Source organism: Elgaria multicarinata, chromosome 2, assembly GCF_023053635.1.
Source record: "Elgaria multicarinata webbii isolate HBS135686 ecotype San Diego chromosome 2, rElgMul1.1.pri, whole genome shotgun sequence".
In the NCBI taxonomy this organism is placed as follows: domain Eukaryota; kingdom Metazoa; phylum Chordata; class Lepidosauria; order Squamata; family Anguidae; genus Elgaria; species Elgaria multicarinata.
The window spans coordinates 100,206,132-100,223,237 of NC_086172.1; the positions used below are offsets into that span (position 1 = coordinate 100,206,132).

The following is a 17,106-nucleotide window of genomic DNA, read 5'->3' on the forward strand; positions in this document are numbered from 1 at the left end:
TATTATCCTCCCAAATTGGCAGGAGACTTTTATCATTCCGTCTTCTCAAATTTCTGATCAGATGTGGAAGGGTAGTACAATCTTCTTTCTCGTCTGGCAAGATAAGAAAGACAGCCCGCTTACCAAATGGCTACATGCACACTTTAGCAGGTTTACATTTGATAAATGGTTCACTCAGTACTGGCCAGAGGAAAAACAGAAAAAGTAAAAAGATTTTTTTTAAAAAAAGAAAAAAGAAAGAAAGAAAAAGAACAGCGAAAAGAACCCAGATGCTTACAGTCCATCTTCTATACATGCCTTGTCTGTATCGAGTTTGTTAGCCTATTTAGCAGTTGAGGTGTGCATCCGTGTTGTTATCCTTCCTGAATGTGGTCCCATCATAGCCATTTGGGTTTATATAGTTCATATTCCTTCATGGAGACGGAGGCCCTTTGAGAGAATTGCAGGACCCCGGTGTGCTTCCAGCTGCAGTTCCTTGCCCAACCCACTGCATTAGAAATCATCTTTTAATGCAATACTTGTAGATATGCCTCATGGAATGCACAGTTCTATTTATACCACACTTCATTTGGGCACAACTTATTTCTTTTTTAACTTTGTGTGTCTGTGTGTGTATAATCTGAAGCACGCTGACGAGGAAGGCAGCAACCATTAATGATCATGGGAGCTAAAGGATGACAGACATTACTGTGTCCTTTTGGGGAGGGGAGTAAGAATTGCTATTCTGTTGTGGTTTTTCAAAGAACAAGCTATTTTGTAAAAATGGACTGTATGACAGAATTCTTTCCCCATGAATACTAGCGTTATTATTTTCCAATTTTATTCAGGGGTGCAGTCATTTTATAGTACATTGCTCTTGACAGAATGAAAGAACACTGTGATAATTCAGAACATTCTAGCCTGTTTTGGCCAAATTTAAATTATGCCTACTTTTAACTTTTCTCCCTTCCCTATTACATTAGCTATGCTATAAAAAAAAACAAAAAACCATACTTTTAAGTAATCCTCAACAGGAGCATGCTGAGAAAAAGATAACTCTAAAACGAGTCTTCCACTGCATCCTGTAGCTGAAAATTGTTCCCTCCAGCTTAGGTTGACTTGTCCTTCCTCCCCACTGACCAATATTTCAGAAGTACCACTATAATCTTCAATATCATTTAATGGGTGCTGTCCAATGATGATATGATTTCACTTTTAAAGGAATAGTGAAATGTGCTTTTATGAGTGTTCATTGCAAACCAAAAAGACTTAAAAGAAAACTGAACTCCCCCTTCCATCACTTGGTGACTGATGAAACAAAATTAATACAGCTGCAGTTATAACAATTTAAATGATTAGGTTTGATGACAGCCTCAAATCTACCAGCTTCGGCTGGTATGCCAGCCTGGACGTGATAGCTTGGACATTGTGGTTCAGGCATTGATAACCTCAAGACTGGATTACTGTAATGTGCTCTATGTGGGGCTATCTTTGGGCTTGGTCTGGAAGTTGTAGCTGGTGCAGAATGCAGCTGCAAGGGTATTAAAAAGGGGCCTCCTTTTGACAGCACGATACACCTTTGCTAATAGAATTGCACTGGCTGTCAATAAACTATCAGGTCAAGTTTAATGTAAGCTTTTTTGTTGTTGTTAACATATAAAGCCCTAAACAACTTAGGACCAAGTTAATGTAGGGAATCACTTTTATTATTATTATTATTATTATTATTATTATTATTATTATTATCATCATCATCATCATCATCATCATCATCATTTATATACCGTCTCATAGCCAAAGTTCTCTGGGCAGTTTACAAAGATTAAAATGCTGAACATTAATATACTGTGTACATGAATCTTTTAAGATTAAAATATTATAGGTTAAGAATATAATACCCCTTATATCCCTGCCTGGTCTCTGGAATCCCTAGAAAGAGCACTTCTGATAGTGCTTCATAGTTCTGAGGTTTGACATAAAAGAGCACTAGTAACAGGGCATTTGGTATTGCAGCACCCGCCCTCTGGACTGCTCCAAGTGGCATCAGATGGGCATTTACAGTTTTAACTTCTAGATGTCTCCTTAAAATCTCTCTCTTTACATAGGCTTTTCCTGAACTGTGACCAAGCCAATAACAGTTACAGTTTTATTGTTGATCAGTGATTATTTTTGTACACTTTTATTTGAAAAACTGCACTGCAAAATTCAGGAGAAGTACAAAAACTTAAGGTAACGGAGTTCCAGTTTGCAAATCAGTTCAGGAAGCGTGAATTAGGTTGGTATGTATTAAAATGCAAACCCAACGAATTTCTCCCTCACCCCTAGTCCGCCATGCTAGTTTCACGCATGATCTGTCACTGAAATAGCATGACAAACTGGTGCAGCCCGTGCCCCATCCTGGGATTTGTCACTTCATTGCTGCCCCACTTCTTGACTTCTTAGGTTAACAATTAGAACCTCAGGAAGAGTTGTTAACCTTTGTGCAAATGGTGCAAGTGAACTTCTGGATATGTCCCACACAGTGGCTACTGATATGCCTCACCTTCCAGTTGAAACTCCATCTCTAACTTCTGCCCCAGATTCCCAACCCCAGCTCCAGCAACTGACTATGAGGATCCTGGGATGGAGAACACTCATCCCAGGCTTGCTTGCACGGGTAAATAGTTATAACTGCACAGTTCATTTACTTTTTCAAAAGGAGGGATGCGAAAATCAGTAACTCTGAAGAGGAACAAATTCCAACGGAATGAAACGAAATGTGAAAAGGGTTGTAGATGCTGACAAATGCTTATTATTTAATACAACTAGCAAAGTTCTAACAAAATGTGGACCTCCTTATATGGAAGAGCTCGTCTAATTGCTCAAAAGCTCACATTATACATTCTGGAGATATTAGATTGGTAGCTGTGTTTTCACCAAAACCAACAAAAAGTATTATTGCGCTTTGAAGATCAACCTATATATACTTTGTGGCATTAATGTCTGCGGGCCAGAGCCCATTTTGTCAGGTGCACGTGGTACTACATGGGTTGGTCTAATAAAGGTGTTATTTGACAGAGGGCAGTATCCAATACTGCTGATCAGCCTTCCATGGTTCTATTGGGTTTGCGAGTGCAAAAGGAACTAGTGCTTCATCACACAGCATATAGTTAAACTATGGAATTTGTTACTACAAGATGTAGTGATGGCCCCCAGTTGGGATGGCTTTCAAAGGGGGTTAAAAGAACCCCGGAACAAGCAGAAATGCTTGCTTCTAAAATGGGACTGGCTAGCAGAGCATCTTTCTGTGAGATCGGCTGATCTGTGCCCTTCCAGAAGTGAGTGTTTCTACTCATTTCTGATTGTTTCAGGAACTGCTAGGTTCTCATTGAGCTAGTGGTAGATACTGCCCATAGTCTATAACAGGGATGAGAAACTTGGGGCCCTCCAGATGTTTTGGCTTACAAGATCTATTGCCCCTCACCACTGGCTATCCCGGCTAGAGCTCATGGGAATTGTAGACTAAATCACCTAGAGGGCTATTATTTTGGTTCTGCTAGACCAGGGATGGGTCAATTCTCTCTCTCCACCCTTGCTGGTCAAACCCAATCAGTGGCATGGTGACAAAATGGCCTCCTTTTGCCACTGTTGCACTACCAAATTTTGGCAGCAACCCAGTTTTTGTTGCAACTGTGCCATTGATATTTGGTGGTGGTAGTGATGGGACAGTGCAGGACACAAAGAGGTCCAGGGGCCATATGCAGCCCATGGGCCATGTGTTGCTTACTCCTGTACTAGACCAACATTGATAGTTGACAATTATTGTGCCTTGTTCTGCTCCTGCTGCAGATCTTTGTTCACAGAACTGGACCTGCTGCTTGCTGCTCTTCACAGCAATCTGTGCACTGAGGTCTGTATCTGTTCTTTGGGGCAACCCTTTCATGCAAATTCAAAATAAGTACAGTTGAAATAACCCCATGTTTAAGAACTATTTTATCAATTTACTGATAATTTCATTTCTTTATTAAAAGCATGTATATTTCGCTCAAGGTTGCACTCAATTCAAATTAGTTGAATTAAACCAAAACAAAAGCAGTCATTATGCAAGGATAAATCTGGGATTCGTTTTCTAATAGTACTCCGTTTTTAGTCTGTATTATTTAATTTGTTTTGCTCTTCATTTGATTTGTTCTATTACTGGCATTTTAAATTCAGTTTGTTGGTCATCTTGAAGACCTAAATGGTGGAAAGGCAGGTTAACATTTAAATCAGGCATGGGGAACCTTTTTTTCTGTTCAAGGCCCCATTCCATCAGGGGCAATCTGTTGGCAGCCACATAAGAACGTAAGAAGAGCCTGCTGGATCAGGGTAAAGGTCTATCTAGTCCACCATTCTGTTCCCACAGTGGCCAACCAGCTGCCTACGGTAAAACCACAAGCTGGACATGAGTGCAGAAGCAACCTCCTACCCATATTCTGCAGCAACCAGTGTACACAGGCATACTGCTTCTGATATTGGCGATAGCACATAGCCATCAGGACTAGTAGCCATTGATAGCCTTCTCCTCCATGAGAATGCTGGTCGTGGGTGGGGCCAACGCTTTTCTCTCTATTTTTTGATACTACCTTTTGTCTTTCTCTTGCCCTCTACTGCCCCGTACAATGAACTGTTGGAGGAGGGACAGATCATTCTTGCCAGAGGTCTCGCACAGGGTCCCATGAAATTAGGCCACAGGAGGCATGTGGTCGTTAGAGTGCAGGTTGCTTACCCCTTATTTAAATGAATGAATAAAATAACAATTTGTAGTAGCAATCTAATTAATATTGGGAACAACATGTGATTAAAAAAACAACCCACGGTTCTCCCAAATCATTCTAGTCAGCTTCCACTGGCCTAATAAGAGTTTCACCCAAGTACAGCTTTTGCCAAAGTGGAAATTCAGGCATGACAGAACACGAAAACTCCCACTATGCTTCATGCTTGTTTATAACTTGCATTCTCTCTAATTATATTTTTGGGAAGTCCAGGTGCATTAAAGCAGATATTCTTTGTTAAATTTGGCCAAAACTTTGAAGTAAACAAAGCTGAATACATTTTTGGCATGTGTTCCAACTACGTGTTCAAACTGTCTGAGGAGATTCTGAAAATGGTTGCAGAAGATAAGGTCCAATCCAGGAGGTCTTGGCTGTGGGTATCATGTAGGCTACACATTAATTAAAAACACAGGATCAACCCTGACCTTATATATTGCATCCAGGATTAGAGAAGATCTTGAGTTCAAACATACATGAGATTCCCTCACCTTAGGCTGCAATCCTATAATCATTTACTTGAAACTGGGTTCCCTTAACTAAATGGGGCTTTCTTCTGAGTAGACACATATATGATTGCACGGTACACCATGAACTTCAACATGTAGTATATGAGAGTCAGGGAAGAGTGGGGAGACAGAAGCCTGCACCCCATCTCATCATGTGCAGTGGTGACTTATGGGAAGCAATATCCAAATAGTGTCTCTGACTCACTTTCATTCTGTTCAAAATGTTGCATCACACACCCGAAGAACCAACCAGCCACCCTCAAAGTGGAAAAATCTTCCCTTCTTCATGTTTCTCAATGTTTTCCTGCTCTCAATGATTTCATTCTTGTCTTTCCAATGGAGAAAGAAGAAGCTACATATTTTAAAAGCAAGTATTCCATTTGTTTCAGTTACGAAATGGTCATTTCCCCGGTGAAACAGACCTCTAAGCCTAAGATTTTAAAAGCTACAGAATCTACTTTTGTCTAGCTCAAGTGCAGAATTCTTACTTTGATTTGAAAAGTTCAGCACCTGAGAACATTTTATATAAAATGCCACATATATTATCACAGTCATGCTAGCCACATTGGGTTGGATCGAGAGGGCAGCAAATGTTTTCTTAACCGTTCCCCCTGCTCCCTAAGGCCCTGAAAATCTGTGCTGGAGGACTTGATCAGGATTAGGGACTTTCCAGAACAGCATGTGAAGTGGAACTGGGGAGTCCAGAGGAAATAAGCCAAAATCACGCTTCCATTTCTGCCATAGAAGTGTTCAGTTCGTGGACCTGCAGCCACTGCTGGATCCAATTTACTTCTGCACACAGAAGGAGCCCTGTCGTTCACAGAACAGCACGTCTGGATTTGACTCATTGTGTTACTTCTTTCTATTGACATCTGTTTCAATTTAAGGCAGAACTATTTATTGTGGGTGCTAATAAATATGAAGCACTCCCTACAGTATCAATAAGTGAATATATTCTTTATAGATGCTTATACAGTGAAGACATCTGCAAAGAACAATGACTATTCCTCTGAAGTGTTTCTCATTGGATGAAGCATCCTGCATTTGACAAAATCTCACCTGAGAGTTTGACATGTAGCAGCAAAGTCAATGCGGGAAATCAAGAAAGCTATTAAAATGTGTATAAGAATAGGATGTCCATCAGAAGGGAAACTTGAGAACTATGATTCAAGAATTAATCTTTTCTTATGTCCTTGTGAAACTGCTTAGTGTTGTTTATTGATCATACATATTTAGTTTGAATATGTTATAACAAAAATAGCTTCTTTAGCTTACTTTAAATTGGTTGCAGTTTCAGCACAACCCATTACAATTTTTGCATTTCACATGGCCTATCGTAAAATGTACCAACTGCATAGGTATCTACTTTCATCAATATCATGCTGTACTATGTGTTTTCTATAAAGGCCTTTAATTTATTCTCTGATTCTGAAATCCATAGCTGGGTGTGAAAAACATCTGTAAGCCTTACTGCTTCATTGATCTGAGCCACTCTTATGCTAGATTAGTGAGGGCAGGAGTAGACCCAATCCCATCTGTTTTGGATTGGGGCTGCTTAAAATTTGGAGAATGTATTCTGCATGATGCCATCCTTATGATGCTATCGGAAAGGTGATGGGCCTAGGTATCTTCCTGCTACTGCCACTTTTACAGAATGAACCAATGCAACTGGGGCAATAGAGGGGGCTTGGGAAAACCGTAGTATCTCAAGCTTCATCAGACCTTGCTGTTTCTGCAAACGTGCATGGCAACATGGAAGCATGGGAAATGTAATTCCTGAGCTTTCCAATCTGAAACTTGGGACACAGGGGGCAATTTCAAGTTCTACCATATCACCAAGCAAGTTGACTAAATATCTGGCTCGTCATTCATTGCAGATGCCAATTTGTAATATGTATGATAACAGGGCAAGATTTAGTTATAGTTACAGAGATGGTTCATTCTACAAACTTCAAGCAACTATTCAAAAACTTAATATGGACTTACAAATTGAATATAAATATTTAGTCTAAGATCTTTAGTGACCAGACAGTGTTCCCAACAGCAGAATTACAGGGAATTTCACATTTCTTTTCACTCTGTTCTTTATCACGCTGCATGTTATTGATATCAGATATGCTCAACACTAGCTTTTCAGAATCTGATTAACAGAAGCACACAATCCCTCACCCTTAAAAAAAAGGTAACAAAGATGTATTCAACTGCATATTTTCCATTAGGAGGTTAATAGTCATTCCACATTTTGGTTTGTGATAATCGTCGCATGCCATGTAAAAGTGCTTAAGGGATCTGTTTGCTTTTCCCCCAGATGAGGTGTTGCTGCTGTGTTGGAAGTCTTTCTCCAAGATTTGCTAACTGGACTATAGTTTATTCGGCCTTTCCCAGAGGGAGATGACCTGGGGGGTTCAGGTTTTTCAAACCCTTTAGGAACAGTGCTGCAAAGCAAATATAACAAATTTGAATTAGGCCAAACAAACTGTAATCTAAATAACAAAAGCTGGTCAAAGACTACCAAGTAATAAAACCAGTGGAGGCTGGTGGCTCTGATGTCAGTGGGGAGGTAAATCCACTCTGGGTTTCAGTCAGAATCAGACAGAACTCTAAAGGCACTGTCTAAACTTTGACTGAAACCTGGCCCACTGACATCAGGGCCACCAGCCTCCACTGAATAAAACCACAACAAGTCTGGCCTAACACAAACCCATTTTAGTTTTGCTTTTCTTTAGAACACATGCCTGATAAATCTATTTTAGATATGGAACGGTATATAAATACTGTAAATAAATAACATAAATAAAGGACAAGACTCACAAACTTGCTCACACATTCTTCTAAAACTGCTATGGCAGGTCTAATATGAGGGATTTTTTAAAATCTGATTTGTTTCCATAATTGTACTTGTTTCCAATTGCCATAATCTACTCACAAATTTTGAATAATCTTCAAAAACCCAATTCTTAAAATATTATTTTTGGGGACGGTGGGGGAAATGGGCATTTGTGTTGTACTATAGTGAGCCCCTACATAGTTTTAAAAATAAATTGTATGATAAATCATAGAGCCAGCCTAGTACTGCTTTATCAGCTTTGTGCGGGCCATCTGGCAGCTGCTAATGATGATTGAAAGAAACTTACCTACTGAAACTTTCATATCACTATTACATTCTAATCCATACATTATGAATGTAAAAACTGCCTACTAATAGTATGACTGCTGGACTAATGGTAAGTGGAACAAGGAATATAAATCAGGACAAGTCCATTCTTTCCACCTATAATAATAATCATAACAAAAATAACATTCTTTTCTATGAATCTGAAAAATGCATACGAATGTGGGTTATCACCTAGACTGAGACAACATGGCTAACAATGCAAATAATTTAAGGGAAATAGATGACAATATGGGTGTTACTGAAATACATGGGTATCTATGTTAGAATTAAACTACATAAAGGTTCGGAGACACACAAAAAATACATTTGCATCTAACAAACAAAGTTTTCCATCTTGTGGTTTGGAATTGATATATTATGGGGTTGGGAAAGGAGTGAGGGTCAGATAATGGAATTAAAGGGATGTCTTTACCCCTTTGGACTCTCTGCGGAATGGCCCCTGAGAAAATGGCTAAGAAAGGGTTCAACAGGAATGCCAAATTTCTGCTGAATAGGTTAAAAGAGTGAGGAAGCCTCTTCGGCAGCCATCCATGCGCAGAAGGCCCGCATAACATTTCTGCTCAATAGGGCCCTAAATAAAGACAAAAGAAACAAAGGAATCTAATTGTAACTTGAGGAGAGGTTTTTTTATAAAAAAAACTGTGTGTCCTAATCTCTGAGGACACTTTAATTTCAATTTAATTTGACATCCCTCTGGACACCGTAGCTGACTTACACTACTATAAAACATATAAACCATATTTCTGTATTGTGTATAAACATAACAATAAGCCCTTTTAATTGTTTCTATATATGTAATCCAGTGGATACTGTCTCCTTAAAAGAAAGACGTAATCCAGCATAGCAGGATGCTGTGCACGCAAACATCCCAAACAGTGTAAACCACACTGTTGTCTATCCAAAGTTTTACATACGTTTTTTTAAAAAAACAAACAAGAATAAGAACACCTTCCTATGCATAATATCAGGATTTTACTTTTAAGTTGGAAGTATTTTACATTGCACTAAGAATAAAATCTCCAAGGACCAGATTTTACTTGCACTCTACATCAATCTCACTTTAAGTCTCTGGATTCCAATGTGTCTTAACAGGATTTAGTCTATGGATTCTGGACTGGGTGGGGGGGAAGTACTTTCTCCATGACTAGTGTCATTCTAAGGAGTATCCACCAGAGTGTGGGATAAAGGAGGCTTACCTCTGCAAGCGGATGCCAGTGAGCAATGGGTTTCCGAGGGTATGAGAGCATTTCGTTCCAGTGGTCCCGCCCAAGGCTTTCTCCATCGTTGCCTACTTGACAGACTCCAATAACCTCATTGTGACCTACACTGTGAAAATGTTCAATAATATTTATTTCTTAAAATTTTTCATTCAAGAATCACGTAATTCAAATCTCCCTCTAAAAAGTGGGAGCATTTACGGGCCAAACTAGATGGTTAAATTCTTCTTTGTATTTTTATGCTATTGGATCATGGAGAAGGAATTGAACCCTTCCCTTCCCTTCTGTGGTCCTGAGGAAAATTTGTCTTCTCAAGCTGGTGTTTGCTTTTCACTCCACCGCTGAGCTATGGTCTAATATTTTGTCTAGTATTCTCAGTACACTGTCTTGACACCTCAGAAAAGGAGAAGTCAGAATCCCTTATTGGTGCCACTGGCAGTCTGCCAGGGCAGGGGGTGGGGGAGGCAGGGGGTGGGGGAATCTGCCAATGGTGGAATATGCCTAGACAAAATGGGGGCACATAATTTTCATGTCAAAGTGCCCAGGCTCAATCTATGGCATCTCCAATCCCTGTCTGAAATGCTGGAAAGCTACTGCCAGTCAGTGTAGACAATACTGAATTAAATGCAACACTTCTCTAACACAGTTCAGGGCAGCTTCCTATGTTTCTATAATCGTAGAAGAGGGACTCAGTGGTAGAGCTCAATGCATGCAGAAAGTTCCAGGTTCAATCTCCAGGTAGGTCTACGAAGGAATCGTGCCTGAAACCCAAACTGCTGCCAGTCAGTGTTGACTATGCTGGGCTAGATGTACGTAATGCTGTGACTTAGTATAAAGCAGTGTCCTATGTTCCAAATAGTGTCATTGGGTTAGAGTTTAAGTTTATTATTTTTAATAGATATCTATATATCAAAGGACATAAGTAGAGCCATGCAAGGGTCCATCTAGTCCAGCACTGTGTTCACACAGTGGCCAACGAACTGCCCACGGGAAACCAACAAGTAGCTCATGAGTGAAACAGCACGCTCTCGGTCATGTTCCCAACAACTGGTATATCTCACCGGTCGTAATCCATAACAGCTATCGACAAATTAATTTGGTCAATGTTTTCTGGAGGGACATCAAAGACTATGGCTTCATTGTAAATAGGATTGAGGGTATTCCTTTTGGTGGAAGTCTTCCTTTTCTTCAGTCGTCTCCCTTCACACATTAATGAAACCTTCACATAGGGATCTACATAAGAGGTAAAAGAAGAATAGTATTTTATTTTAAAATAATTGCAAGTTTGGAGAAAAAAGACCGGAATTCCCATTTATCTTCATCTACCCTCTCTTTATAATTGTCTCAGCTGTATTTTAAATAGAAGGCACACACTTTAATTCTATTAATGTCCCCATGTTCCAGTGGATTTTAAAACAATTCAATGAACAAAAAACCTACGGTTTATAAAACAACGTTAAGGCCCTACACTTTTCCACCAAGCACCAAAAAGCGGGGAAATTGGGAGTTAAGGCTCGCCAGCCTTAACGCCACATCCTCCCTAAGGAGGCAGAAAGTACCAGTGAAATTCTCATTCTGCCAAAGCAGATAAACCATGAGGACAGGATGGAGAATAGGATATGCAGAGGTGACTGTGGGGTTGTGGAAAACTGATGACGAACAACTTAGAGCCACCTACTTCTTTTTTTGTTTAGAGCAGCCCTTCCCCAACCTGGTGCCCTCCAAAGGTGTTGGACTGTGACGACGGAGCAGGTAAGAAACCCCACCCCCTCCTGCCTGGCTCTGCTGCCAGGTAAGCCCCAACCCACTTACGTGTTCCATTGTCACTGGGCCTGAACTTGAACTGAGCACCCTGGTCCATCCAGAACCTCAATTCAAGCCTGGGCCCGGGGACGACGGAGCAGGTAAGCAACCCCCTCCTGCCTGGGCCCTTACCTAGACCCACTGCCACTGCTGTGCAAACTGCAGCAACGGCTCCAGGCAAGCCCCCACCCCAGCCCATCCCACTTACCTGCTCCGTTGTCGTTGAGCCCCGGCTTGAATCGAGTGCCCTGGTCCACCCGGAAGCAAGTCCGCACCTGCAGCCTTGCTTCTGGGTGGACTCAGGGGCTCGATTCAAGCATGGGTCAGGCCATGACGGAGAAGGTAAGTGGTGGGGTGCGGGGGGGGCTTGCCTGGAGCTGCCACCGCAACAGTTTGTGCAGTGGCAGCTCCAGGTAAGGGGCCAGGCAGAAGGGGGGTTGGCTGGAGCTGCTGCACTTTGTGCAGCGGTAGCAGCAGGTCCAGGTAAGGGGCCAGGTGTGTGTGTGGGGGTTCTTACCTGCTCCGTCGTCACCTGGCCCAGGCTTGAATTGAGCCCCTGGGTCCACCCAGAAGCAAGGCTGCAAGTGTGGCCTTGCTTCTGGGTGCACCAGGGCGTTCTGTTCAAGGCCGGGCCCAACGACGACAGAGCAGGTAAGCGGGGTGAGGTGGGGGGGGCTTGCCTGGAGGCGCCCCCCTACGTTCCCCATCCTGCTGTCCCAGCATTCCTGACCATGGGACATACTGACTTGCAATGATAGATCGTCGCAGTCCAACACCTTTGGAGGGCACCAGGTTGGGGAAGGGCTGCTCTAAACAAAAAAAGAAGTAGGTGGCTCTAAGTTGTTCGTCATCAGTTTTCCACAACCCCACAGTCACCTCTGCATATCCTATTCTCCATCCTGTCCTCATGGTTTATCTGCTTTGGCAGAATGAGAATTTCACTGGTACTTTCTGCCTCCTTAGGGAGGATGTGGCGTTAAGGCTGGCGAGCCTTAACTCCCAATTTCCCCGCTTTTTGGTGCTTGGTGGAAAAGTGTAGGGCCTTAACGTTGTTTTATAAACCGTAGGTTTTTTGTTCATTGAATTTCATGGCTTTTTGTAAAGGATAACGAGCCCTTCCCTCTTTTAAATGCGGTTACTCTAGTATAGTTCCTGCAGCTTTCACTGTTGTGATGAAGAGGGGATTTCACCAGGTTCTCCATATATACAAATGACACCTGCTGAAATTCCCTTTTCGATGCAACTGTTAAAGATACAGGAGCCCTGTGCTCCTTTTCATATGGTCACAGGGGCAGGGGGCTGGTGACTCCGATGTCAGTGGGGCTATGAATCCATGGGTACATAAATCCTACAATCCTATGCAAGGTTAGACATAAAATCCTACAATTCTATGCATATACCCACGGATTCATAGACCCACTGACATCGGAGTCACCAGCCCCACCTTGTGACCATATGCAACGGAGTACAGGGCTCCTGTATCTTTTACAGTTGCCTAGAAAAGGGAATTTCAGGAGGTGTCATTTGTATATATGGAGAACCTGGTGAAATTCCCTCTTCGTCACAACAGTTAAAGCTGCAGGAATCCTGCCATCTTGACCAGATACAAAAGAGGCAAGGTTCCTGCGACTTTAAATGTTGTGATGAAGAGGAAATTTCACCAGGTGCTACATGCATACAAATGATATCTGCTGAAATTTATATTTATAAATATAACTGTAAAAAAATTATATTTTTTACTTAATTAACATTAAAGAATGCACAACCATTGTGCATTCTTTAATGTTAATTAAGTAAAAAAATTTTTTTTCTCCTGCACCTTTAACTGGTGTGATGAAGAGGGAACTTCACCAGGTTCCCCTCTGCTGATATTCCCTTTTCTATGCAACTGTTAAAGATACAGGAGCCCTGTGCTCCTTTTCATATGGTCACAGGGCAGGGGGCTGGTGACTCCAATGTCGGTGGGGCTATGAATCTGTGGGTACATAAATCCTACAATCCTATGCAAGGTTAGACATAAAATCCTACAATCCTATGCATATACCACGGATTCATAGACCCACTGACATCGGAGTCACCAGCCCCACCTTGTGACCATATGCAAAGGAGTACAGGGCTCCTGCCTCTTTTACAGTTGCATAGAAAAGGGAATTTCAGCAGGTGTCACTTGTATTCATACAGCACCTGGTGAAATTCAAAAGGTACCAAAGAATAAGGGCAGAGGCCCATTCCTTATGCATCAGAGCTTGCTTTCAATAGTACTACACACTGGAATTAATAATACTTTATACTGTTAGTTTCACCCTTCCCTGTGCCTGTTTACACTTCCCTGTGCCTGTTTGCATTCTCTTTCCCTCCTTACTGTTTACTGGGTCTTGCTATTTACTGCGTACTCTGTACAGCACCATGTACAGTTATGGTGCTATATAAATAAATAAATAAATAAAATAATAATAATAATAATAGGGTTGATTCCTGCACTGAGCAGGGGGTTGGACTGGATGACCTTGTAGGCCCCTTCCAACTCTTCTATTCTATGAGTGAGCGAAGGGAGGTAAGGGAGCGCGCGGTGGGGGGGGTGGGGGAACGTTGGGGAGTGAGGGGTGGGGGGGGCATCGCGCGGAATCCTCCCCCCCCACACACACACCAGCAGGTCTTAGCCTCCCGCCGCTGCCACGGTAGGCAGCAGCAGAGGCCAGGGGATACATATACACACACACGCCGGGGGGGGGGGAGAGGCAAGGCTCCTGCACACACCCCACTCACCCACCCACCCCACCCACACACACACACACCCCACCCACCCACCCCACACCCACACCCCCCACACCCACCCACCCACCCACACCCCACCCACCCCACCCACCCACCCCACACACCCCCCACACACCCACACACACACACACCCACACCCCCCCCACACACACACCACACACCCACCCCACACACCCACACACCCACCCCACACACACACACACCACACACACACACACCCCCCACACACACCCCACACACCCACAGACCCACAGACACACACACACACACACCCACCCCACACCCACACCCACCCCCACCTCCACTCCCCCACCCCCCCCCACCCCCCCCACACACACCACCCACCCCACCCACACACCACACACACACACCCCCACACACACACACACCCACTCACACCACACACACACCCCCCCCCCACACACACACACCCCACCCCACCCCACCCCCCCCACACCCCACACACCCACAGACACACACACACACACACCCCACCCACCCCCACCTCCACCCCCCCCACACCCCACCCCACCCACCCCCACACACACACCACCCACACACACACACACCCCACCCCCACCCCCACCCCCCCACACACCGCGCGCGCGCACGCGCCGGGGGAAAGGAAGGACTTCCCTTACCTTCCATGTTGCTGCTCTGGCAGGAAATGTGCTTCCCTGCCAGAAGTGACGTCACTTCCGTTTCCGGCAGAGAACCCCATTTCGCGCCAGAGCAGCAACGAGGAAGGTAAGGGAAGTCCTTCCTCTCATTCCCCGGCGCGTCTGGGTGGGGTGGGGTGTGTGTGTGTGTGTGATTGATTGATTGCATAGCCTCCGAGAGACCAGGGAATCAATCACTCAATCACACACACACACACACACCAGCGGCCCGGCTCTTCCCTACCCTCGCCGCCGCAGTTCGAGCTGCGGCGAGTCTAGGGAAGGTCCCCCCGCACCCCCACCCCAGCTACGCAGGGCCCCCTCTCCTCCCCCCCCCCCTCCGCCCAAGTCGACTGCAGCCCAGGGTTTCAAGTGAGCGCCCGGCTTGCTTTCGGGTGCAGCCGGGCGCTCAATTGAAACCCCGGGCTGCAGCCGACGGACAAGGTGAAACCGGGGGGGTGGGGGGCGACTTCCCCCCCCCGATTTCCCCCCCCCCCGCTACGCCTGGGCCCGCCGCTGCACGAATGCAGCAGCGGCTCCAGGCAAGCTCCCCTAACCCCACTTACCTGGCCCGTCGGGGATGAGCGCCGGCCGCGCTCTCCCTGCTTCTCCCTCCTCTCTCTGGGGATTCTGAAGCTCACGCGCATGCGTGAGCTTATCAGATTCCCCATTGAGAAACATGGGGATTTTAAAAATTAATTAAAAATTGATGGAACGGTCTTTCGAAAAAAGAAAGGCCATTCCATCAATCGGATAGATAGGGGAATTTAATCCTGTTTTTGGATTCCACCGGGAGGCTTCCCCTTTTGCGCTACGAGTGCGCAAAAAAAAAGTCGCCACCCCCCGAGGAAAACAAAGCAGATTGTGACAGACAGAGTTTTTCTCCCTTTTTCTCCTTTAAACTCCCACCCAGACCTCAATATTTCAGGAATCTCCCTGAAACGCGCAGGGAATGTAAAGCCAGCATTTCTTTCTGGCAGTACCCGCGTTTCAGAAAGATTCCTGAAATATTTTTCATTTTAGGACCCTAAATTCCCCTTCCCCCCTCGCTAATAAATTATAATGGTAGAATGCTCAGATTACTGACGGGCCTTAACATACAGCAGCCACGACTGTGGCTGCTGTAATATATACTGTTTCCCATTTTAAATATCCCAAAGCAGTTTACAACAAAGCAATACATCATCATAAAATCACAAGAATATTAATATATGTTAATAGTTGGGGAAAGCCAGTGTAAACAAATACATTTTTAGCATTAATTGAAAGCACATGAACATTGGTGCCTTGCGTATCATGTTTAGACAACAGCATTTGTTCGTTGTGGCAAGACCACAACAGAATTTTCATCTTGAAATTAGGGTTGGTTTTCATTCCAAGGCAGAATTTGGGCCAGAATTTTACCCAGAGAACATTTTTGTATTTGGAATAGAACTGTACAATAAAATATCATCTTGTGCCCTGTGCATTCATGCCCAGGCCAAAAATGAGATAGAGTTTGAATCAGTTAGTCTTCTGTTTGCAACTATATATCCTTACAACTATATATCCTTACTAGGTTGTCCAAATTACCCACCCCAGTTTTAGTGGCATTGCAGTGAAGGATGACATCTAGCCTGTTCTGCTGTTCCTTTACTATGGTATCATGATGTGTGGTGGTGGATAGCAGCATTAAAGCTTTGCCCTTCAGTACATATGATGGCAGTGTTTATGGTCCATCAAATCCAAAAGACAGTGGCTCCCTTTCAGGGTGTAGTTGCATCTCCGGGGGCATATCACACTTATGTTCAATTGTGCCAACAAATCATTGGTTAGTACTGTTGCTTCCAGCTACTCTGAACAAAGTTCCTTCTCCCTGAAAAATTGATATACCCACTCCAAGCTTCTGAACAGATGTTCTGGGAACAGATGTATGTTTTGAATATTCAAGGTTTACAACTGGAAGATATCTTGGAGTTACAATTCAGCTATCTATTTTGGTGAGTCATTGAAGATATTTAAGATTTTTTGAAGACAGTTGACACCTTTCCAGGTAACTGGGAAGAGGCAATGAAAATAAGGTGCAATATAGCTACTGGTGAGTCAGTGTGTTGTAACAAATAAAAATTTTGACCGGGAAAAGGGAGACCTGGGTTCTAACTCCTGCTCTGCTACTTCCTTGGATGACTATCGGCCAATAACTATCAATCTAACTCTTAT

At 43.6% G+C, this 17,106-nt stretch overlaps 1 protein-coding gene across 1 annotated transcript in view; it reads right to left on the reverse strand.

Moving 5' to 3' along the window:
* Positions 1–275: 275 nt before the first annotated feature.
* Positions 276–17,106, reverse strand: part of SYT9 (synaptotagmin 9) — a 117,151-nt gene continuing 100,320 nt past the window's right edge. The window contains exons 6-8 of the mRNA XM_063117305.1: positions 10,732–10,903; positions 9,650–9,779; positions 276–487 (exon numbers count right to left, since the gene is read on the reverse strand). Of these exons, the coding sequence (XP_062973375.1) occupies positions 413–487; positions 9,650–9,779; positions 10,732–10,903 (377 nt within the window). The 3' untranslated portion in view covers positions 276–412. The remainder of the gene's footprint in view (positions 488–9,649; positions 9,780–10,731; positions 10,904–17,106) is intronic.